The 16,554-nt window shown below is 46.5% G+C and overlaps 1 protein-coding gene across 8 annotated transcripts in view; it reads right to left on the bottom strand.

The window, feature by feature from the left end:
* RTN1 (reticulon 1) overlaps positions 1–16,554 on the bottom strand; it is a 185,802-nt gene that overhangs the window by 15,742 nt on the left and 153,506 nt on the right. Inside the window, exon 1 of one of the 8 annotated variants that reach the window (XM_005285917.5) lies at positions 7,847–8,613. The exons of 6 other annotated variants lie outside the window; for them this stretch is intronic. In XM_005285917.5, coding sequence (XP_005285974.1) covers positions 7,847–7,907 — 61 coding nt within the window. In that variant the 5' untranslated portion in view covers positions 7,908–8,613. Of the gene's footprint in view, positions 1–7,846; positions 8,614–16,554 lie in introns of those variants that run through there. One more of the 8 variants, XM_065593815.1, reaches the window with a different exon arrangement.

Here is a 16,554-nt window from a genome sequence, read left to right as displayed (position 1 = left end):
TTAGATAAGCATGGTGGCCTTGTTAAAACTGGAAGCAATAACACATCAAAGTAGTACACATCTGACCAGGTCTGTCCTCTAAACGTGGGCTCTTAATCCTGCAGTCCCATTGGGCTTGATGGGAATTTTGCTTGAGTAAGGGACTGAAGGATAGGATTGAGCCTATCACTTGGCATTTTGGGACTCTGAAAAAATAGCTGTTAGTGGTGATGCCTCATTTTGACTACAGGAGGTGCTGAAGGACATCGGGTGGGTTATGATTGTCCTTGTTTTTAGTGGCTTTCATCACAGCAGTTGACATTCTTGGTTTTATTGTCAATTTCTTAATCAAAGAATTTGATCATTCAAAAAAGGGAAATAGGAGAAGATTATCTGAAGAAGTGGGCTGTAGTCCACGAAAGCTTATGCTCTAATAAATTTGTTAGTCTCTAAGGTGCCACAAGTACTCCTATTCTTTAGGAAGTTCACAAAAAAACTATGCTCCAGGAGTACAGGTGTTCTATGATTGGTTTCACTGCAGAACATAAAGGAGGTTGCCTCATGTCAATGAGAATCCACGAGCAACTCAGATACTCTACATGTCTGCTGTGTAGAGAGTTTTCTGAAGATAGTTTTAAGCTGGGTCTCTTTGGTGAGACTTAAGCTGCAGGTATCCTCTTTCCTCTCCACTCAGGACCATTGCCTGTTCTTTGTCCTGTCTCCTGGATCTTAGCTCAGCAAGTTGATCCTGCTCTCAGCTAAGAAAACCACCACTGCTGTGTCTCTTGCAAAAACTCTGCACACCCACAAAATGTGCAACAGTAATTAGACCTACTCTACAGAGAAATATGTGCCTCACCTGCTTTTCTAAAAGTTAGACTGAGATCTTGGGCCATACTCAGAGATTGCATCTCCTGCACTCTGGTCCCTTACCTGATGTTCTTCCGGTTGTGCTTGGTGATGAATGACGTATGAACACCGCAAAAGGTATAGAAGTTCAGTTAAGCATCAAAGGGACAAGTTCCAGCCTCAGATGTGCACATGCAGTTTTTGGTCCTGAGAATTTAGCTGCTTATTATCCAAAACCTCACCTGAATCTTTGTCTTGAAATCAGTTTGCAAATCTCATGAGAAGAGACTTTTAAACAAGTCAGATTAACAATAGTTAATACCTGCCCAGTAGATTAGTGCTTTTCATCCATGGTGCTCAAAGTTACTTACATACACGAACTAATTCCAGCAACATTCCTACAAGGTGGGTTCTATTGTTACCATTTTAAAGCTAGGCAAACTGAGGGTCAGAGAATGTAAGTGATTCAGTCAAGATCCTCAATGGAGCCAGAGGCAACTATGTGAATTCAACCCAGGAATCCTGACTCCCAGTCCGAAGCTCTAACCTCTATACTCTACTGCCTCTTTTTCCAGCACTCCGTGGTAATGGTCAGGTCAGAAATACCATAAGAAAAGCCTCTCTCATGACATTTCATTGTTAATGCTTCTGGTGCTGATTGAAATCAAGATCAGTTAAAGGCAACATTTGAGATAGAAAAGAAAGACGGTTAGATGAGCTTTTCCAAACTTCACGGTCAGGGTCAAAGGTGCGAACTATGTAAACAAGTTTGCTCACCCCTCATTCTGATGCCCATCCTCCTGTGCTCCCTTGCACACACAGAGCTCTCCCCTGAAAGGTTTGTGCAGGCTCGTCCCATTCTTCTCAATGACACTAACAGCTTAGGGCTCAGTTGTGCCTGACACGCTCAGACCCGCCTTGCAAGGGGAGTGGAGAGGCACCACCTCAGGGAGGGATTGTGTAGTCCCTGCTAACACTCCTGGAGCACAGCACCCCCAAGGGAACGGGGAAGCCCCACCCCCCTACACCTGTGCACCCCTTCCAGAGCTGCCAGGGGCATAGTGGGAGTGTGCCTGCTGAACTATCCCTTAGGATGGTGCAATGAGCTCCCTCCTTCCCACTTGACTAGTTCTGCTAGCTAGTGATGCACAGAGGTTGGTGTGGCCTGCAAGAAGGGGCTACAATCATGCCTGGACCCTGCTGAGGCAAGGGGGCACAAAGTGGGGCAGTCACTTTGTGTCCTCCCCCCACTGCAAACTTGCGCGCGGGGGGGTGGGGGGTGGTCCAGGCACAGTCTGGCCTTTAACCTTGGAAGGTTTGCTCATGTGCACCTTTCCTGTTCCCAAATAAAGCTGCCCACACCTAAGTAATGTTCCTAGCGTGGGCTGCTAAACCTGACCAGCCTAGTAAGCCACAAAGTGCTGCTCCTCCCCTTCCAGTACAGTGCTGCTGAAGTCTGTGCAAGTCTAGCATATGGACTACTTTGATAACACAAGCCATGAGCAGGCCAGAGTGTGGCTGCTTATATGAGGTTATGTCTAGTCACTAGAGCTGGTTGAGATTTTTTTCTTTGAAAAGGGGTTTTTGATGGGAAAAAAAAAGACTTTTTGAGTGATACGTTCTAAATGTCTGGATGTTTCGTTGAAATGAAAAAGCTGGTTTTGATTAGAATCAAAGTGAAAGTGGTTTGTTTTTTCCTTCTCTTTCCCCTTTTTTTCATCCCCCCACTTCTCCAATGGGGGGGGGGGGAGGAAGAGAAAGAGAGGGGGAGAAAGACCCCACATTTTCACTTTACTTAAAAGCAAATGGAAAATTTGCACTTAAATTTGTTTCAATAAGAAAATTAAAAATTTCAGCACACATTTTTGAAAGAAAATGAACTTTTTCTTGAAACTGTGCATGGAAGAGGTTTCAGATTTTTTGACCGGCCCCCTTATTCAGAATGACATACAAAGGCAGCTTGCAGGAACATCACAGTGAAGAGGAGAGGAAAAGCCCCTAGGATATCAGGACAGACAGGATGAGAACTTGGACCAGGAATGGGGTTGTCAGCGTAACTCTTGAGAGTGCCAATGAGATGGATTTTGTGAATGGGTGACAGGGCACACATCATGTTGAAGGGGGAAACAAATTGAGGAGAGGTAATAGTGACCATATTTTTAATAAAACCTGGATTATTGAATAGCTAAAACCCTTTTTCTGAATTTTCATCTGATCCCAATAGAAGTCTGTGGTGAACCTGGGTATAATTTTCAAATGGGACCCTAAAATAATACCTTCACAAAGTTTGCTCATATAACAACATTTATGCACACAAATCAGGTCACTGTGCATCTAATCACCCAATTTGCAGGTGCAATGTTACAGGCAGGGTTGAAAGTCTGGCCCTTAATCTGTTTGCATGTTAATGGAGTATCAGGGTTGGTTTGTTTCAGTCTGCTTAACATGCAAACTTCTCAAACTTCATAAACAAACTTTATTTTGTGCTAACCCTCAAAAGGCATCAGCCCAGGTTAGGGACTAAATACATCCTTAAAACTGATTTTAGTAAACTTGGCCTTATAATTTCTGCAAAAAAAGAACACCTGAAATTGGAAGACTGTTCTTCCCTTGAACTACTATTTGACCACATTTGTTCAGTCTTTACAGGAAACCCTCTGAAAGAGAAAGAGGGGCTAGATTCTCAGTGGGTCAGAGTCCTTGTAGCTCCATAGACCTCTTGGCATCTAAGCCAGTACTCATCAGCTGACAACCTGGTTCCAAGCATCTGTAGCTATGTATCAAGTTCAACACAAGACATACAACAGATCCTCAGCTGGTGTAAACTAGCCTAGCTCATTTGGAGCCACACCAGATTGCACCAGATGAGGATCTAATCTGTAATGTCTGTTGAAACGATCCACCTCTGAAAATGTGGAAAGCATCGGAAGTAACAATAGGCTGAAATTACTATTTTATGACAAGGTGGTTAATTAGAATGGTTTCAAAGCTGCTAACAGGATTACACTTTAAATGCATACATGAATATTATTACCATTGAACACTGCTATCAGTACTGAAAACGGAGAACATAGCCATGGAGAAATGCTTGGTCTAGCTTTTCAGTCCCGTTTTAAAACCAGCTCCTACTTTAATTGAACAAGTAAGATAATACTCAGAAAACAGGTGCCAGTACAAGCCCTGTTCATAACATTGTTTCAATGAAGCTAAGTAAGATAGACTTCAAATAAACCTGTATTCCTTATTCACCCTTGGCAATCAGGTGCTACAGAGATGAATGCTATAGTTAGTATGTAGTGGCATTTGTATAAAGAATCCACAGGTTCTTTACTTGGAATCTTTCACATTTTTTTTTGAGACTTGTAGGTCAACAGAGAAGCAGACTGAAAACATATCACTCATGGATATCTACAAATTGGATTGTAGAAGGGGAAATGAAAGCAGAGGTGACCGCCTGGCTAGAGTACTGCAGATAACTAGCTGTGCAATGCAAGGCGTTTGGGGGTCTTTTCTAATGTAAATGGTCAGGGCCGACGTGGTGGGGGGGGACCCGGTACAAATTACCGGGGCCTGGCGGTCCGGAAGGGGGCCCTGGGCCTGGCTTCCCCCGCCCCCCTCGTCGGTCCTGTTTAGCCAGTCCGCCCTTGCTGGGGGGCCCAAACCCGCTCTCGGCGGCCCTGTAAATGGTACCTACCATAAGTATTCATTACAGGGTAGCCTAGAGCAGTGTTCCTCAACTAGGAGTACGTGTACCCCTGGGGGTACACATAGGCCTTCCAGGGGGTACATCAACTCATCTAGATATTTGCCTAGTTTTACAACAAGCTACATAAAAAGCACTAGCGAAATCAGTACAAACTAAAATAAAAATGAGAAAGTCAGCAATTTTTCAGTAATAGTGTGCTGTGACACTTTTGTATTTTGATGTCTGATTTTGTAAGCAAGTGAGGTGGAACTTGGAGGTACGCAACACAAATCAGACTCCTGAAAGGGGTACAATAGTCTGGAAAGATTGAGAACCACTGTCCTAGAGGATCATGCCACATCTTCATAGAAGGTCAGGATGCCTGATCTAGCAGCCCATATATCTGAAGCGGCAGATGCTGCCATCTTGTGTTTTTAAGTCACTCTCAGAAACACAGCTTCCAACAGTCATACTTCAGGAATGACCTCAGAGCAGTGCATAACGTGACTGTTTGGTGTTGTGACATCATTTCTGAAGTACTACCTTCTGCAGTCAGCTCTTCTGACTGTTAGTGTATGGAGGCCCACAGTGGCTGGCATACACAGTGGTATATGTACCTCTGCACCATCATACATACCGGATAGCTCAACCCCAGTCTATTTCAGATACATCACCTTCTAACTGTGAAAGATGCAAACAAAATAACAGTCTGCTGTAATTCACCTTACTCGGCAATGATAATATTTTAAATGGGACATATGTCCAGCAGGGAAGAATGACTTTGGTTCTCCCTTAGGATTATATCATCACCTGTGATGGATACAATCATGTCATACTTCCAGGATAGAGGGATAAAAATACATTGCAATATATTTGAATATTACATACCAATATTGAATGTATTTCCATTACCACAAAGAATATTTACAAAAAGCATGTTAAGATGAGCAAAACCAAAGCACCAATTACTTTATCTGCTGCTTTTCAGAATAAACACCACCTAGCTTTTCACTAACCCACCCCAAAATAGTACTGATATATTACATTGCCTAGTCCTTAATTTTAGTTAATTGCATACCTGGTTTTCTAGTAAATTAAAAGTTGTGCTAACCACCACTCAAATTTTCCATAACTTCAATCAAGATTCATTGTATTATTTGCAATGGCTTTTATCTTTGTCTGTTATGTACATAGACAGCCCTATGAAAGGAAAAAAGTTACCTGACATGAAGCTGTAATGAATGAAGATGGAAAATTTGTACAACTTCATTTTTTCAGAAAATAGATATTGGGGGGTAGGGGCGGAGAGGAGGAGAGTGTCAACACAGTCTATTGTTGACCATATAACCCTCCCCCCAGGGTTTATTCTTTTTGTGCCTATTTTTGAGGGGGTTACAGTTCTGCAGCCGTGTGCATTTGGGTTCTATCAGTGGAATGTTACAGACATAGGCAATATCCTATGGCTATTTGAGCATCTTCCCTGTTTTCATCACAAACGTCCCTACACCCCCATTCCCCATGCGTAAAAAGGTACATCAGGGGAAAGGAAAAGATAAGTAAAGGATGGTAATCATTCATTCCAACTAGATTCTTTCTCACCAACATGGGCCATATTGTGTCATTCAATTTTAAGCCAAACTGCCTACGGATTTCAAAGGGGAGACTGCAAAAAGACAGATGGGACAATAATACTATTAATAATTTGTTAAGCAAAGATAGCATACCCTGTGCCCCTATATTTTGTACTTTATGTATATATTTTTTGTTTTTGGTAAAGATGGACAAAAAATCCAATCTGGCTTTAAGTCAAGATGAGCTTGACAACTTGACTCAGCAATTTTCTCTTTTCCACAAGAATAGGCAGCATTTTAATACCTAACCTTTTTTTAAAAGTAACCCATGGAATTTAGTATACAGAATTAATGTTATTATAATAAATCCTGGTGGTGAATCTTTCCCATGTAGATGTTTGAAAATGGTTCTTTATTAACACAATGGAAGCTGTGAGCTGCTGGGGGCTTATATTAGCAGGTGCATCTGTTTACTTTGTAGCTGCCTGACTTTAGGATAAATCCCTCTGAATGTGGTGACGATTATGTGCAGAAACAAGGTTTAAAATATATCAGAAACAGCAATCGGCTGGATCCAATTAACCTTCCCCGCTCCCCAAACACATCCAGAAGGCTTTCCAGATCACGTTACAATTACCAGTGTTTATATTCTTTTGAGGAGGAGAAATTACATCTGAAAAGAAGCACGGGCCCTTTAAGCAGATGCTGTTAAAGAGTGTAATTCACTCTTAGGGACCCACCAGAGATCATTAATAATATACACAATATGTTCAAAGTAAAATAAATGTACCTTGCTGTCATAAAGATTATTATAGAATTAATAAAATAAAACAAAGCCTGCCACACACATACATAAGCTTACAAGACTGGATCCATCTTTCCATCTATTTTTTTATAATCTGCTCCCCAAGCAGTGTCACATAGACAGTCTTTTAACAAAACAAAGGATAGATGCTCGCTATTAAGTGTGAAGCTGAATAAAAATGGCTGAAAAGCTGTCAGGCGAGCTGGAAGGTAGCCAGCCACACCCAGTGCGAACATGGACCGTCTCAAAAATAAATTTGTTATAACAGAACGTCGCCTCTATTGTCCTTGTCAGTTACACAACAGATGATCAAAACAGCGCAATATTTTACAGCAGGTGGTTTAGGGGTGTGCTAGAAAAAATAATCACGGAATAATTTTAAAGGCTACCATACAGCAAACTGACAAATGTGGGGCAGTGCCACAGTATTCTCAGTATTATTACAGTTATTGCCGGGGCTACATTTTCTTTGTGTTGACAGTGGACACAGATCTCAAAATGGGTGTGTCCCATCCAAAAGGATGCACTGACGCTCCAAAACAGGACTGTCAGTAAACCTCAGGAGCCTAAACAGACACAAATTCACAATTACTGCCCTCTTCTAAAAGCACCACGGCATATGAAATCATGCTGGGCACAGACAGACAATGATCCTCAAGGATGAGGAAAAGAGCTACATAATCAGGGATGGGTGGTATTGATAGGAGCTGCAGTGTGAGAGGAAAACGTCCTGCATTATATGTTTTTAAGACGTAACAGCCGGGGACTGGAGAAATGAAAGAAATTCCTAGAGTATAATTAGAGTTGTTTTTTAAAATTACTTCAAAGAAAATCTTCCGGGGAAATAAAAAGCATGCAAAGGCCCACAGGTGAACAATGCAAAATGGATGGATGCTGCCTTTGCCTTCTCTCACATGCAGTCTTTCTAGGCATGCAACACTAGAATAGATATAATACCCTGACATTTCCAGTTGCTCCACAGACATTCCATCTTGGTAGAATCGGCACTGGCTTGCATCGTGAGGGGTTAGGAATCGCGGCTCCTTTCCTGGATTCTCACTGAGGCATTCCAAAGCATGAATAGGTTAGTGGGTATCACGGCTGCTTCCTTGTACTGACTACAGACCGATGCTGTAAGCAGAACAGGGAGAGGGGGGAGGGCATATTGTACGCGCTGCAGTCTTCACTGCAGCAAATCAGCACTGTGATGTGGTTGCCCTAGGGAGCAGGCTCCTTTGAAAAGGGATGCAGTTGCCTATCAAATCAAAAGCATTCGCTTGGCGGCTTAGCCCTGTTAAGCCATCGAAATGGTTAACTCAACCTGACAGCACAGAAACAAAAACAAATTGGGTGGGGTGGGGTGGGGTGGGGTGGGGCTCAGCTTCCCATGTATTTACTCCCCCTGTGACTATTAATTTCCAGAAATTTCTGGAGAACATTAAGAAATCCACTGTTTCCTTCAGATTGGTGGAGGGCCAAATCCCCCCTCATTTACATCGGTCCATCTGCATTAGTCCTGCTCCCTGTCACAATCTGTGCAGGGCCAGAGAGGGCCTGGCTGCAGCTCAAGGCAGAAGCCAGCTCCCAAAATGCAGCCCAGTCTGTTTATTTTTATTTTTTTAAATGATCTGTGAACTGAGATTTGGCCAAATAGTCCAGAGACGCAAGGAAATGACAGAGTAAATGAACCCCCAAAACGTTCGCAGCTTTCCAAGTCTGGGTATAGGACAGAGCACGAATGAGCAGAGACTTGATTCCAGTTACCACGCCCAAGCCCCCAGTCTGTGCATCACACAAAAAGCAAGCGCAGATAGGAGAATGTGTCTGATAATGGGACTTTGGAGAGAGGGGGTTAGGAGGCCGGCAGCGACATGGGGCTATGTTCCTAGGGAGATACACTAGACAGTTCTTAAACAAACGCTATATTAAAGGTGGCCCCACATGATAGTACATGTGCTAGGAGCATCTTTACATTTAAAGAGGGAAAGCTCTCAGCATAAAGCATGGAAGCCATGAATTCTTGAATTCTAATCCCAGCTCGGACACTGATTTCCCCTTAGCCATGCCACTTAACTTCTTTGCCTCAGTTTCTCCAGCAGTAAAATGAAGGATAGTGCTTCCCCATGTCCCTTGCAGAGACATGCCAAGGGTCAATTAATCTAGCATCCTAGAGCTGAACAGCACTGGCAATAAGCAGATTTAGAATTTACACAGTGTTTGGCCTTTTCACAGCACAGTCTATATATTAATCAATCCCCAAACACCCCCTAATAAGTATTATTATCCCCATTTCACTGATGGGAAAACGAGACATGGAAACCTATCATACAAGTCACGGTCAGCACTGGGATTAGTCTTTAGGAGTACCAGCTCCAGACTGATATTTAATCTTCTAGACCAATGGTCCCCAAACTGTGGCATGTGCCTTCCTAGGAGGGTGTGGAGGAACATTTGGAAAGGGATAGTGGGGCCCAGGCCAGACCACTTGGGGGGCAGGGAGAGAATGCCACCCTGCCCTGCTCTGCCCAGCTCTGCTCTGGCCCTGGCCCCAGCCCCGCTCTACTTCTGGCCTAGCCCTGCCCCCAGCTCTGGCCTCAGCTCCCGCCCAGGCCCCAGCCCCGGTCCCAGCGTTGGCCCCCGGCCCCAACAATAGCCCCACTCCCAGCTGTGACACCTGGTTCCAACCAAGGCCCCGGCTGTGGCTCCCGGGGCGGGCGATAGGGTTGCCAACTTTCTAGTTGCACAAAAACGAACACCCTAGCCCTGCCCCTTCTCTGAGGCGCTGCCCATTCCCCCGAGGCCCCGCCCCTCACCTGCCCCTTCCCCGAGGCCACAACCCCTGCTCACTACATTCCCCCTTCCTCGATGGCTCATCACTTTCACACGGCTGGGGCAGGGAGTTGGGGGTGAGTAGGGGGTCAGTGCTCTGGGGTGGGGCTGGGATGAGGGGTTTGGGGTGCAAGAGCGGGCCCCAGGCTGGGGGGTGGGGCCGAGGGATTTGGAGTGTGGGAGGGGGCTGCGGCTTGATGCAGGGGTTGGGGTGCAGGAGAGGGTGAGGGCTCTGGGGTGGGGCTGGGGGGGTTGGGGTGCAGGAGTTGCTCTCGATTTGCGGGGGAGGCTCAGGACTGGGAGAGGGTTGGGGCTCGGGGTTGGGGTGTGGGCTTACCTCAGGCGGCTCCCAGTCGGTGGTGCTGCGGCGCTAAGGCAGTCTAGTCACTACCTGCAGGCCGGCTCTGGCTTTTTGGCCGCCCCAAGCAAAAAAAAAAAAAAAAAAAAGGCGGCGGCCAGAACGGAGCGCGGGTGCAGGGGGACCGTCTGGGGAGGGAGGGGGATGGAGCGGGTGGGAGAGAGGAGAGAAGGGGGCGACCAGGGCTACAGCAGGGGCGCTGCCACGCGGCCCCTCCCGCTGCGCCGCCTCCCGCGAGGGCTCTGCTGCAGTCGGCGGGGTGGGAAGGAAGAGGACTGCCCTGCAGGGTGCTGGGTGCTCTGGTTCTCCGCGCCGCCGCCCCCTACAGGGTGGCCGGAGCGGAACAAGAACAAAAACAAAACAAAACAAACAAACAAACAAAAAAGCGGCCGTGCCGCCCTAGGATTGGGCAGAATGCCGCCTCCAACAATCTGCCGCCCCAGGCACCAGCTTGCTCAGCTGGTGCCTGGAGCCGGCCCTGCCTACCTGTCCTGGCTGGCACCGCGCTGCACCCTGGAAGCAGCCCAGCTGGTCCAGGTCCTAGGCGGAGACGCAGCAGGTGGCTCTGTGCGCTGCTCTTGCCCGCAGGCACCGCCCCCCAGCTCCCATTGGCCAATTCCTAGCCAATGAGAGTGCGGAGCCTGTGCTCAGAGTGGGGGCAGTGCACAGAGCCTTGTGGCCTCCCTGCCTAGGACCCGGACCAGCTGGCTGCTTCCGGGGCGCAGCGCGGTGCCAGCCAGGACAGGTTGGGACTAGCCTGCCTTAGTGCTGCAGCACTGTAGACCAGACTTTTAGTGGCCCAGTCGGCAGTGCTGACCAGAGCCGCCAGGGTCCCTTTTCGACCAGGTGTTCCGATCGAAAGCTGGACACCTGGTCACCCTAGGAGGGGACGTGGACAGCAGTAAGGGGGGCATGAGGTAAAAAGTTTGGGGACCACTTTTCTAGACCATGCCATCACATTAAATATTGTTATTGATACATTCTAATTGCACATTAAACTCAGTGTCAGTGTAACAGCCACATAAATATCAAGGGCTAAATTCTCCAGTTTTCATCCTGGATACATTCAACTCGCACTGAAGCCAATGTATTGTAAAAAATCCTTGTGCTGCAGACACAGCTATGTATGTCACACACCCAGCCATAGGGAGCTGGGACTGGACTGCTTCAGAGAAACAGGCCTCTAGCGCTTAAGCTAACAGAGGTCCTTGACAGCTGGCAGCAGCAGGTCACTTATCTTCCTCTTGGACAACTTCTCCCACAGTCTAAGCCAATATCTGGGGAGAATCTTAATATCTAACACGTTGATCTTTATACCGTAAAATCTGCTAGTGCTACTATAACCAAAGGCCTGATGACTTCATTGTTTAGGTTTTTAAATCATTTTCAAAGGCCAGAAAGGCAGACCTGATCCCTCTCATGTAGGAATCATTGTAGAAATGAGACAGTGAACTAGTGGAGAAGATAATCTGAGGCAAGGGGGAAGTGAGGACTAAGGAATACATAAAATAAGGTCACCAGCAGGGACCTTCAGAGGTCATCCAGTCCAGCCCCCAGCCATGACCAAGTAAACCTGGATCATCCCTGACAGGTGTTTGTCCATGATGGGGATTCCATAGCCTCCCTTGGAAGCCTATTGCAGAGTTTAACTATCCTTATTGTTAGAAAGTTTTTTCTAATATCTCACCTAAATCGCCCTTGCTGCAGATTAAGCTCATTACTTCTCATTCTCCCTTCAATAGACATGGAGAACATTACTTCTCATTCTCCCTTCAGTAGACATGGAGAACAACTGATCTCCATTCTCTTGCTAACAGCCCTTAACATATTTGATGACTTACCAGGTCCCCTCTCAATCTTCTTTTCTCCAGACTAAACACGCCTGGTTGTTTTATTCTTTCATCTTAGGTCAGGTTTTCGAAGTCTTTTATCATTTTTGTTGCTCTCCCAGCGGCAGCTCCAGGCACCGGTGCACCAAGCGCGTGCCCGGGGCGGCAAGCCGGGAGGGGGAGGGGGGGTGGCCTGCTGTTCATTCCGAGGGCGGCAGTCAGGCAGCCTTTGGCGGCTTGCCTGTGGGAGGTCCACCGGTCCCGCGGCTTCGGCGGCAATTCGGCGGCGGGTATACCGAATCCGCGGGACCGGTGGACCTCCCGCAGGCATGCCGCCAAAGGCAGCCTGACTGCCGTGCTTGGGGTGGCAAAAAAGCTAGAGCTGCCCCTGTGCTCTCCTCTGGACTCTCTCCAATTTCTTTACACCTTTCCGAAAGTGCGGTGCCCAGAATTGGACACAATACTCCAGCTGAGGTCTCATCAGAATGATATTAGCCCTTTTCGCATCTGCATCATATTGGTGACTCATATTCAGTTTGTGACGCACTACAACTCCCACATCTTTTTCAGCAGTACTACCGCCTAGCCAGTTATTTCCCATTTGGTAGATGTGCATTTGATTTTTCCTTCCTAAATGAAGTACTCTGCACTTGTCTTTACTGAATTTATGTGACAGACCACAACAGCTCTGAAGCACCTGTTACAATCTAGCATGTCAAATCTCATGCACTCATGCCATTCATTTTTTATTTTTAGTGCTACCATTGAAAGGAGTTGGGAGTGTGACAAACTATATTTAAACATTTAAGGTCTTACACAGGGGTTCTCAAACTCGGGGTCGTGACCCCTCAGGGGGTCGCAAGGTTATTACATGGGGGGTTGCGAGCTGTCAGCCTCCACCCCCAATCTCCACTTTGGCTCCAGCATTTATAATAATGTTAAATATAAAAAAAATGTTTTTAATTTATAAGGGAAGGTCACACTCATAGGTTTGCTGTGTGAAAGGGCTCACCAATACAAAAGTTAGAGAACCACTGTCTTACACTCTTAATGCACAGGAATTCAAAGATCAGGCTAAAACTGTCTTCAGCTCAACCTGGGGTGCAATGCTTTTGAAAGAGTTTTCACATGGTTAGATGTTTTCAAACCTAACTTGAGGTCTCTCAACCTCAAGGCATAGTGGGTCACATTAAGGACAAAGCCATATCTTGATTTTATGACATTTATCACTTTGTCATCCTTAATATTGCTATGCAAACATTTTGTCTCGTTCAACTGTTTTCAGAATTAGCAGCAGAAATGGCTGTGATGCATTTTCAGAAGTTATGTAAAAATATCCCAACACTAAAGAGATTTGTGAAATGTTTGAAGGATATTATAAACCAGGGATCAGCAACCTGGTGGGGTAAGCACCCTGGTGGCCGGGCCAGTTTACTTGCCGCGTCTGCAGGTTGGGCCGATCGTGGCTCCCACTGGCCACGGTTCGCCGCTCCAGGCCAATGGGAGCTGCAGGAAGCGGCGCGGGCCAAGGGATGTGGTGGCTGCCGCTTACCCTGGTGGGCTGCATGCCAAAGGTTGCCGATCCCTGGTTATAGACAAAGGGCATCCAATAGACATACAGTTTAGTTATGGGTCTGCCAATATTTCTATGAAAACCCCCGGACTGCATTCTGGCCCTACTCCGGCTGCTACATGCTGTTCTGGGGAAATGCTGGCATAGGGGCCATGCTGGGTACAGGGCTAGGGGCGTATTCATTGTATTAATCAGCACTACAGATTTTCTGGGCTGCAGAGCAAGTCATAGTCAGCCCAGGAAAATGGCCATAAGTTATAGCAGCCCCTGGGGCCACTCTAACTTACACCAGGCTTCATTTCAGCCTCCACAATGGTCCAGAGTCTGGGCTGCACAAAGTCACCTTTGGCCTGGCTCTCTCCCGAGCTGTGTATCTTAGGAAATGCCATTTTCCAGAGTTTTAGCCCATAAACCCATTAAAAAGGTGCTCTGGGCTTACTGGTCAAGTTCATATCTGTAGCTGTATGTCTATGGTTAAAGAAACCATAGGTCTCAGTTTTCAAGTGATGCCTCAGTCTCTCAGGAACTTCCTTTGGGAGGCCTGGAATGTCTGGGATTTTCATATCACCAGTCAAAGCGTTTGGGTCGTTTGCAGTGACAAGAGGTTTGTTCGAGACAAGCTGCCTTGCTGGTATAAGATGACTTGCACACCTCAGTTTCACTCCCCACATAGCAAGTATGGTTCACGAACCATTGTTCAAGGCCAAAGCTTGCCATAAAGTGTCAGGCAACAGCATCGTAATAGAAATCCAGTGAATTGATGATCCAGTCTAGACAGGGCAAACTACGCTGCTTTAGTGGGTGGGGTGGGGATTGGAGAGCAAGGGGGTGGGTAACAGGTGGTCCTTCTAGCCCTCCTTTCCGAGGAGTCAGGGGGAACTCACAGAACTCAGCCTCTCTTTGATCTCCTCTGCTGCTCCGGCTGGAGATTGCCCGAGCCAGGCTGAGCAGACCGGAGAATGGAACCAGACTGCAGAGCACCTGAGGATTTCATTGCTCCAAGACTGTCCCTGTTGTTGATTCTGAAAATATGTTCACCTTAGGATGCACGCGCCGTTAATTCCCAACTGCCCAAGTACTATATAAATTGTGGGGTGTGACCAAAATATTATTTTTTGAAAAACCACCTTAATACAGCGCCACAAACATCCCCCACTAATACCGACTACAATTTAAGCAAAACCAAACCAAACAAAAAATACCCCTATGCTGAAAAATGACCTTTTAGAGGTAAGGTGCATCATGATTCATAGATCATGACTGCTGAGCAAGCGGCTATGGCCCCAGGCCTGCACTGAACTCAATTGGGCTCCATGTGGGCACAGGCATCCACCTATGTGGAGCCCACTGCAGGATCGGGTCGTTTGTTTGAATCCCTGTCACTTACAGAAGAGATCCAGGACTTTGTCTGTATTTGGGGAAATCCCTGGGGTCTTGTGACTCACTTATTAATATTTAAAGCCAGTTTACTACTCAAACTGTTGGCTTTTGCTACACGGCATGAGGCACATCGGCACTTAATTCACCCCCATACTCTAAAGAAACCATCATTCCATTTTTTTCTTGTCAGCCTAACAAAGAGCCACTTCACTGAGTATCCTATAGCCCCACTGTGCTTCTAAACTCCAAACTTAGCTAAGATTTTAGCCCATGGACTAGAACAGGTACTCGTGGGTCTAATACATAAGACCAGTCAGGATTTACTCCTGGCTGTTCAATTACAGACAATTTTCCTTGGCTCTTTAATGTACTGTCTGCCCCACAAGGGTAATAAAAATAAGGAATTTATTCCTGCCACTGACCAGAAAAATCATTTGATTCCCTCAGATGAGGCTATTTATTACAAGTGCTTGGAAACCTTATAATCAGGCGTTTCTTTTCTCAGATGGATGCAGTTGTTACATTATCATTTCTCCTTCAAGGCTTGATTCTATAGAGTGATACATTCCTGCCACTCCCATGGACACATCGATTTGCCTAATAGGACTGGGACCTTTTCCAAAGGGACCTGCTTGAAGGCTGTTCCATGTTCCTCACATTCTCACCGTGCTATTGCTCTTCAGCCTCTTGCTGCTAAATTTAGATCATTTATGCCATTGTCAGGCATGGCAGTTGGCACTATGGAGAACGTTATTTCATTAATCAATCTCTCAATGCACCAGTAATCAAGAGGAAGGACAGGTTTGTGGTTAAGATGCTGGCCTGGGGCTTCACTGATATCCTGTTCTGCCACAAACTTCCTGTGTGACCGTGGGCATCACTTAGCCCTTCAGTTCCCTCCCTTTCTCTGTCTTGTCTATTTAAATTGCTAGCTCGCTGGGACATCAGCTGCCTCTTATTATTATGGCACCTAGCACAAGGGGGCCATGATCTCTGCTCAGACTACTAGCCACTATGGTGATTTGAATGATAATAATGACACATAGATGTTTTACACTCATCTTCCTCACAGCTGTCTGGAGATCTTGCAAACTTTTAAAGACACCCTGGGGTTGCCTGTCAGTTGGCCAAACTCCTCTTTCCACTTGGACAGGGCTAAGTGCCGCATTGGCGGGGTGGAGAGAGGAAGAGAGTTAAGGAACCGCTTCCTTCCCCCAGCATACCCAACCGTGGCAGGGGGGATACACTTCTAGCAAGCGCCGATGGCACACCAGGGCCCTGGGCACATTCCACATTTGGCAGCAGTTGTTAAAGAGGCTTTTTTGGTGCAGTGGTGATGACTGCTACCGAGTGCATCCCTCCCACTCGGTCCTTGTGCCATCCTCCTCCTGTGCTGGCAGCTTAGCTGGCCTGGTGCAGAACCACTAACCCTCCTTCATCACCATTTTCCACTTGCAGAGCCATGAGGAGGAAGGACAAGACCATGCCCAGAGGCAGGAGCACCTTGGTTCATTTACTGTCCCCAAATTCCAACCCACATGCCTCAGGGAGTCCGGGTGGAGAACCCCATTTGCCTCCCAGTACGCCCAGCCCCCTGGATTCTCTCCCCCAACCTTCAGAGAGGCAGGAATTCACCCAGGAATAACTGCTATGCTTGAATAGAAAGCCAATGACTTTATATCCCACTCTAGTAGAC

This window comes from Chrysemys picta, chromosome 4 (assembly GCF_011386835.1).
Source record: "Chrysemys picta bellii isolate R12L10 chromosome 4, ASM1138683v2, whole genome shotgun sequence".
Taxonomy (NCBI): Eukaryota; Metazoa; Chordata; order Testudines; family Emydidae; genus Chrysemys; species Chrysemys picta.
The sequence above is the reverse complement of the archived record's forward strand: the minus strand, read 5'-3'. Positions and strand labels throughout refer to the sequence as shown.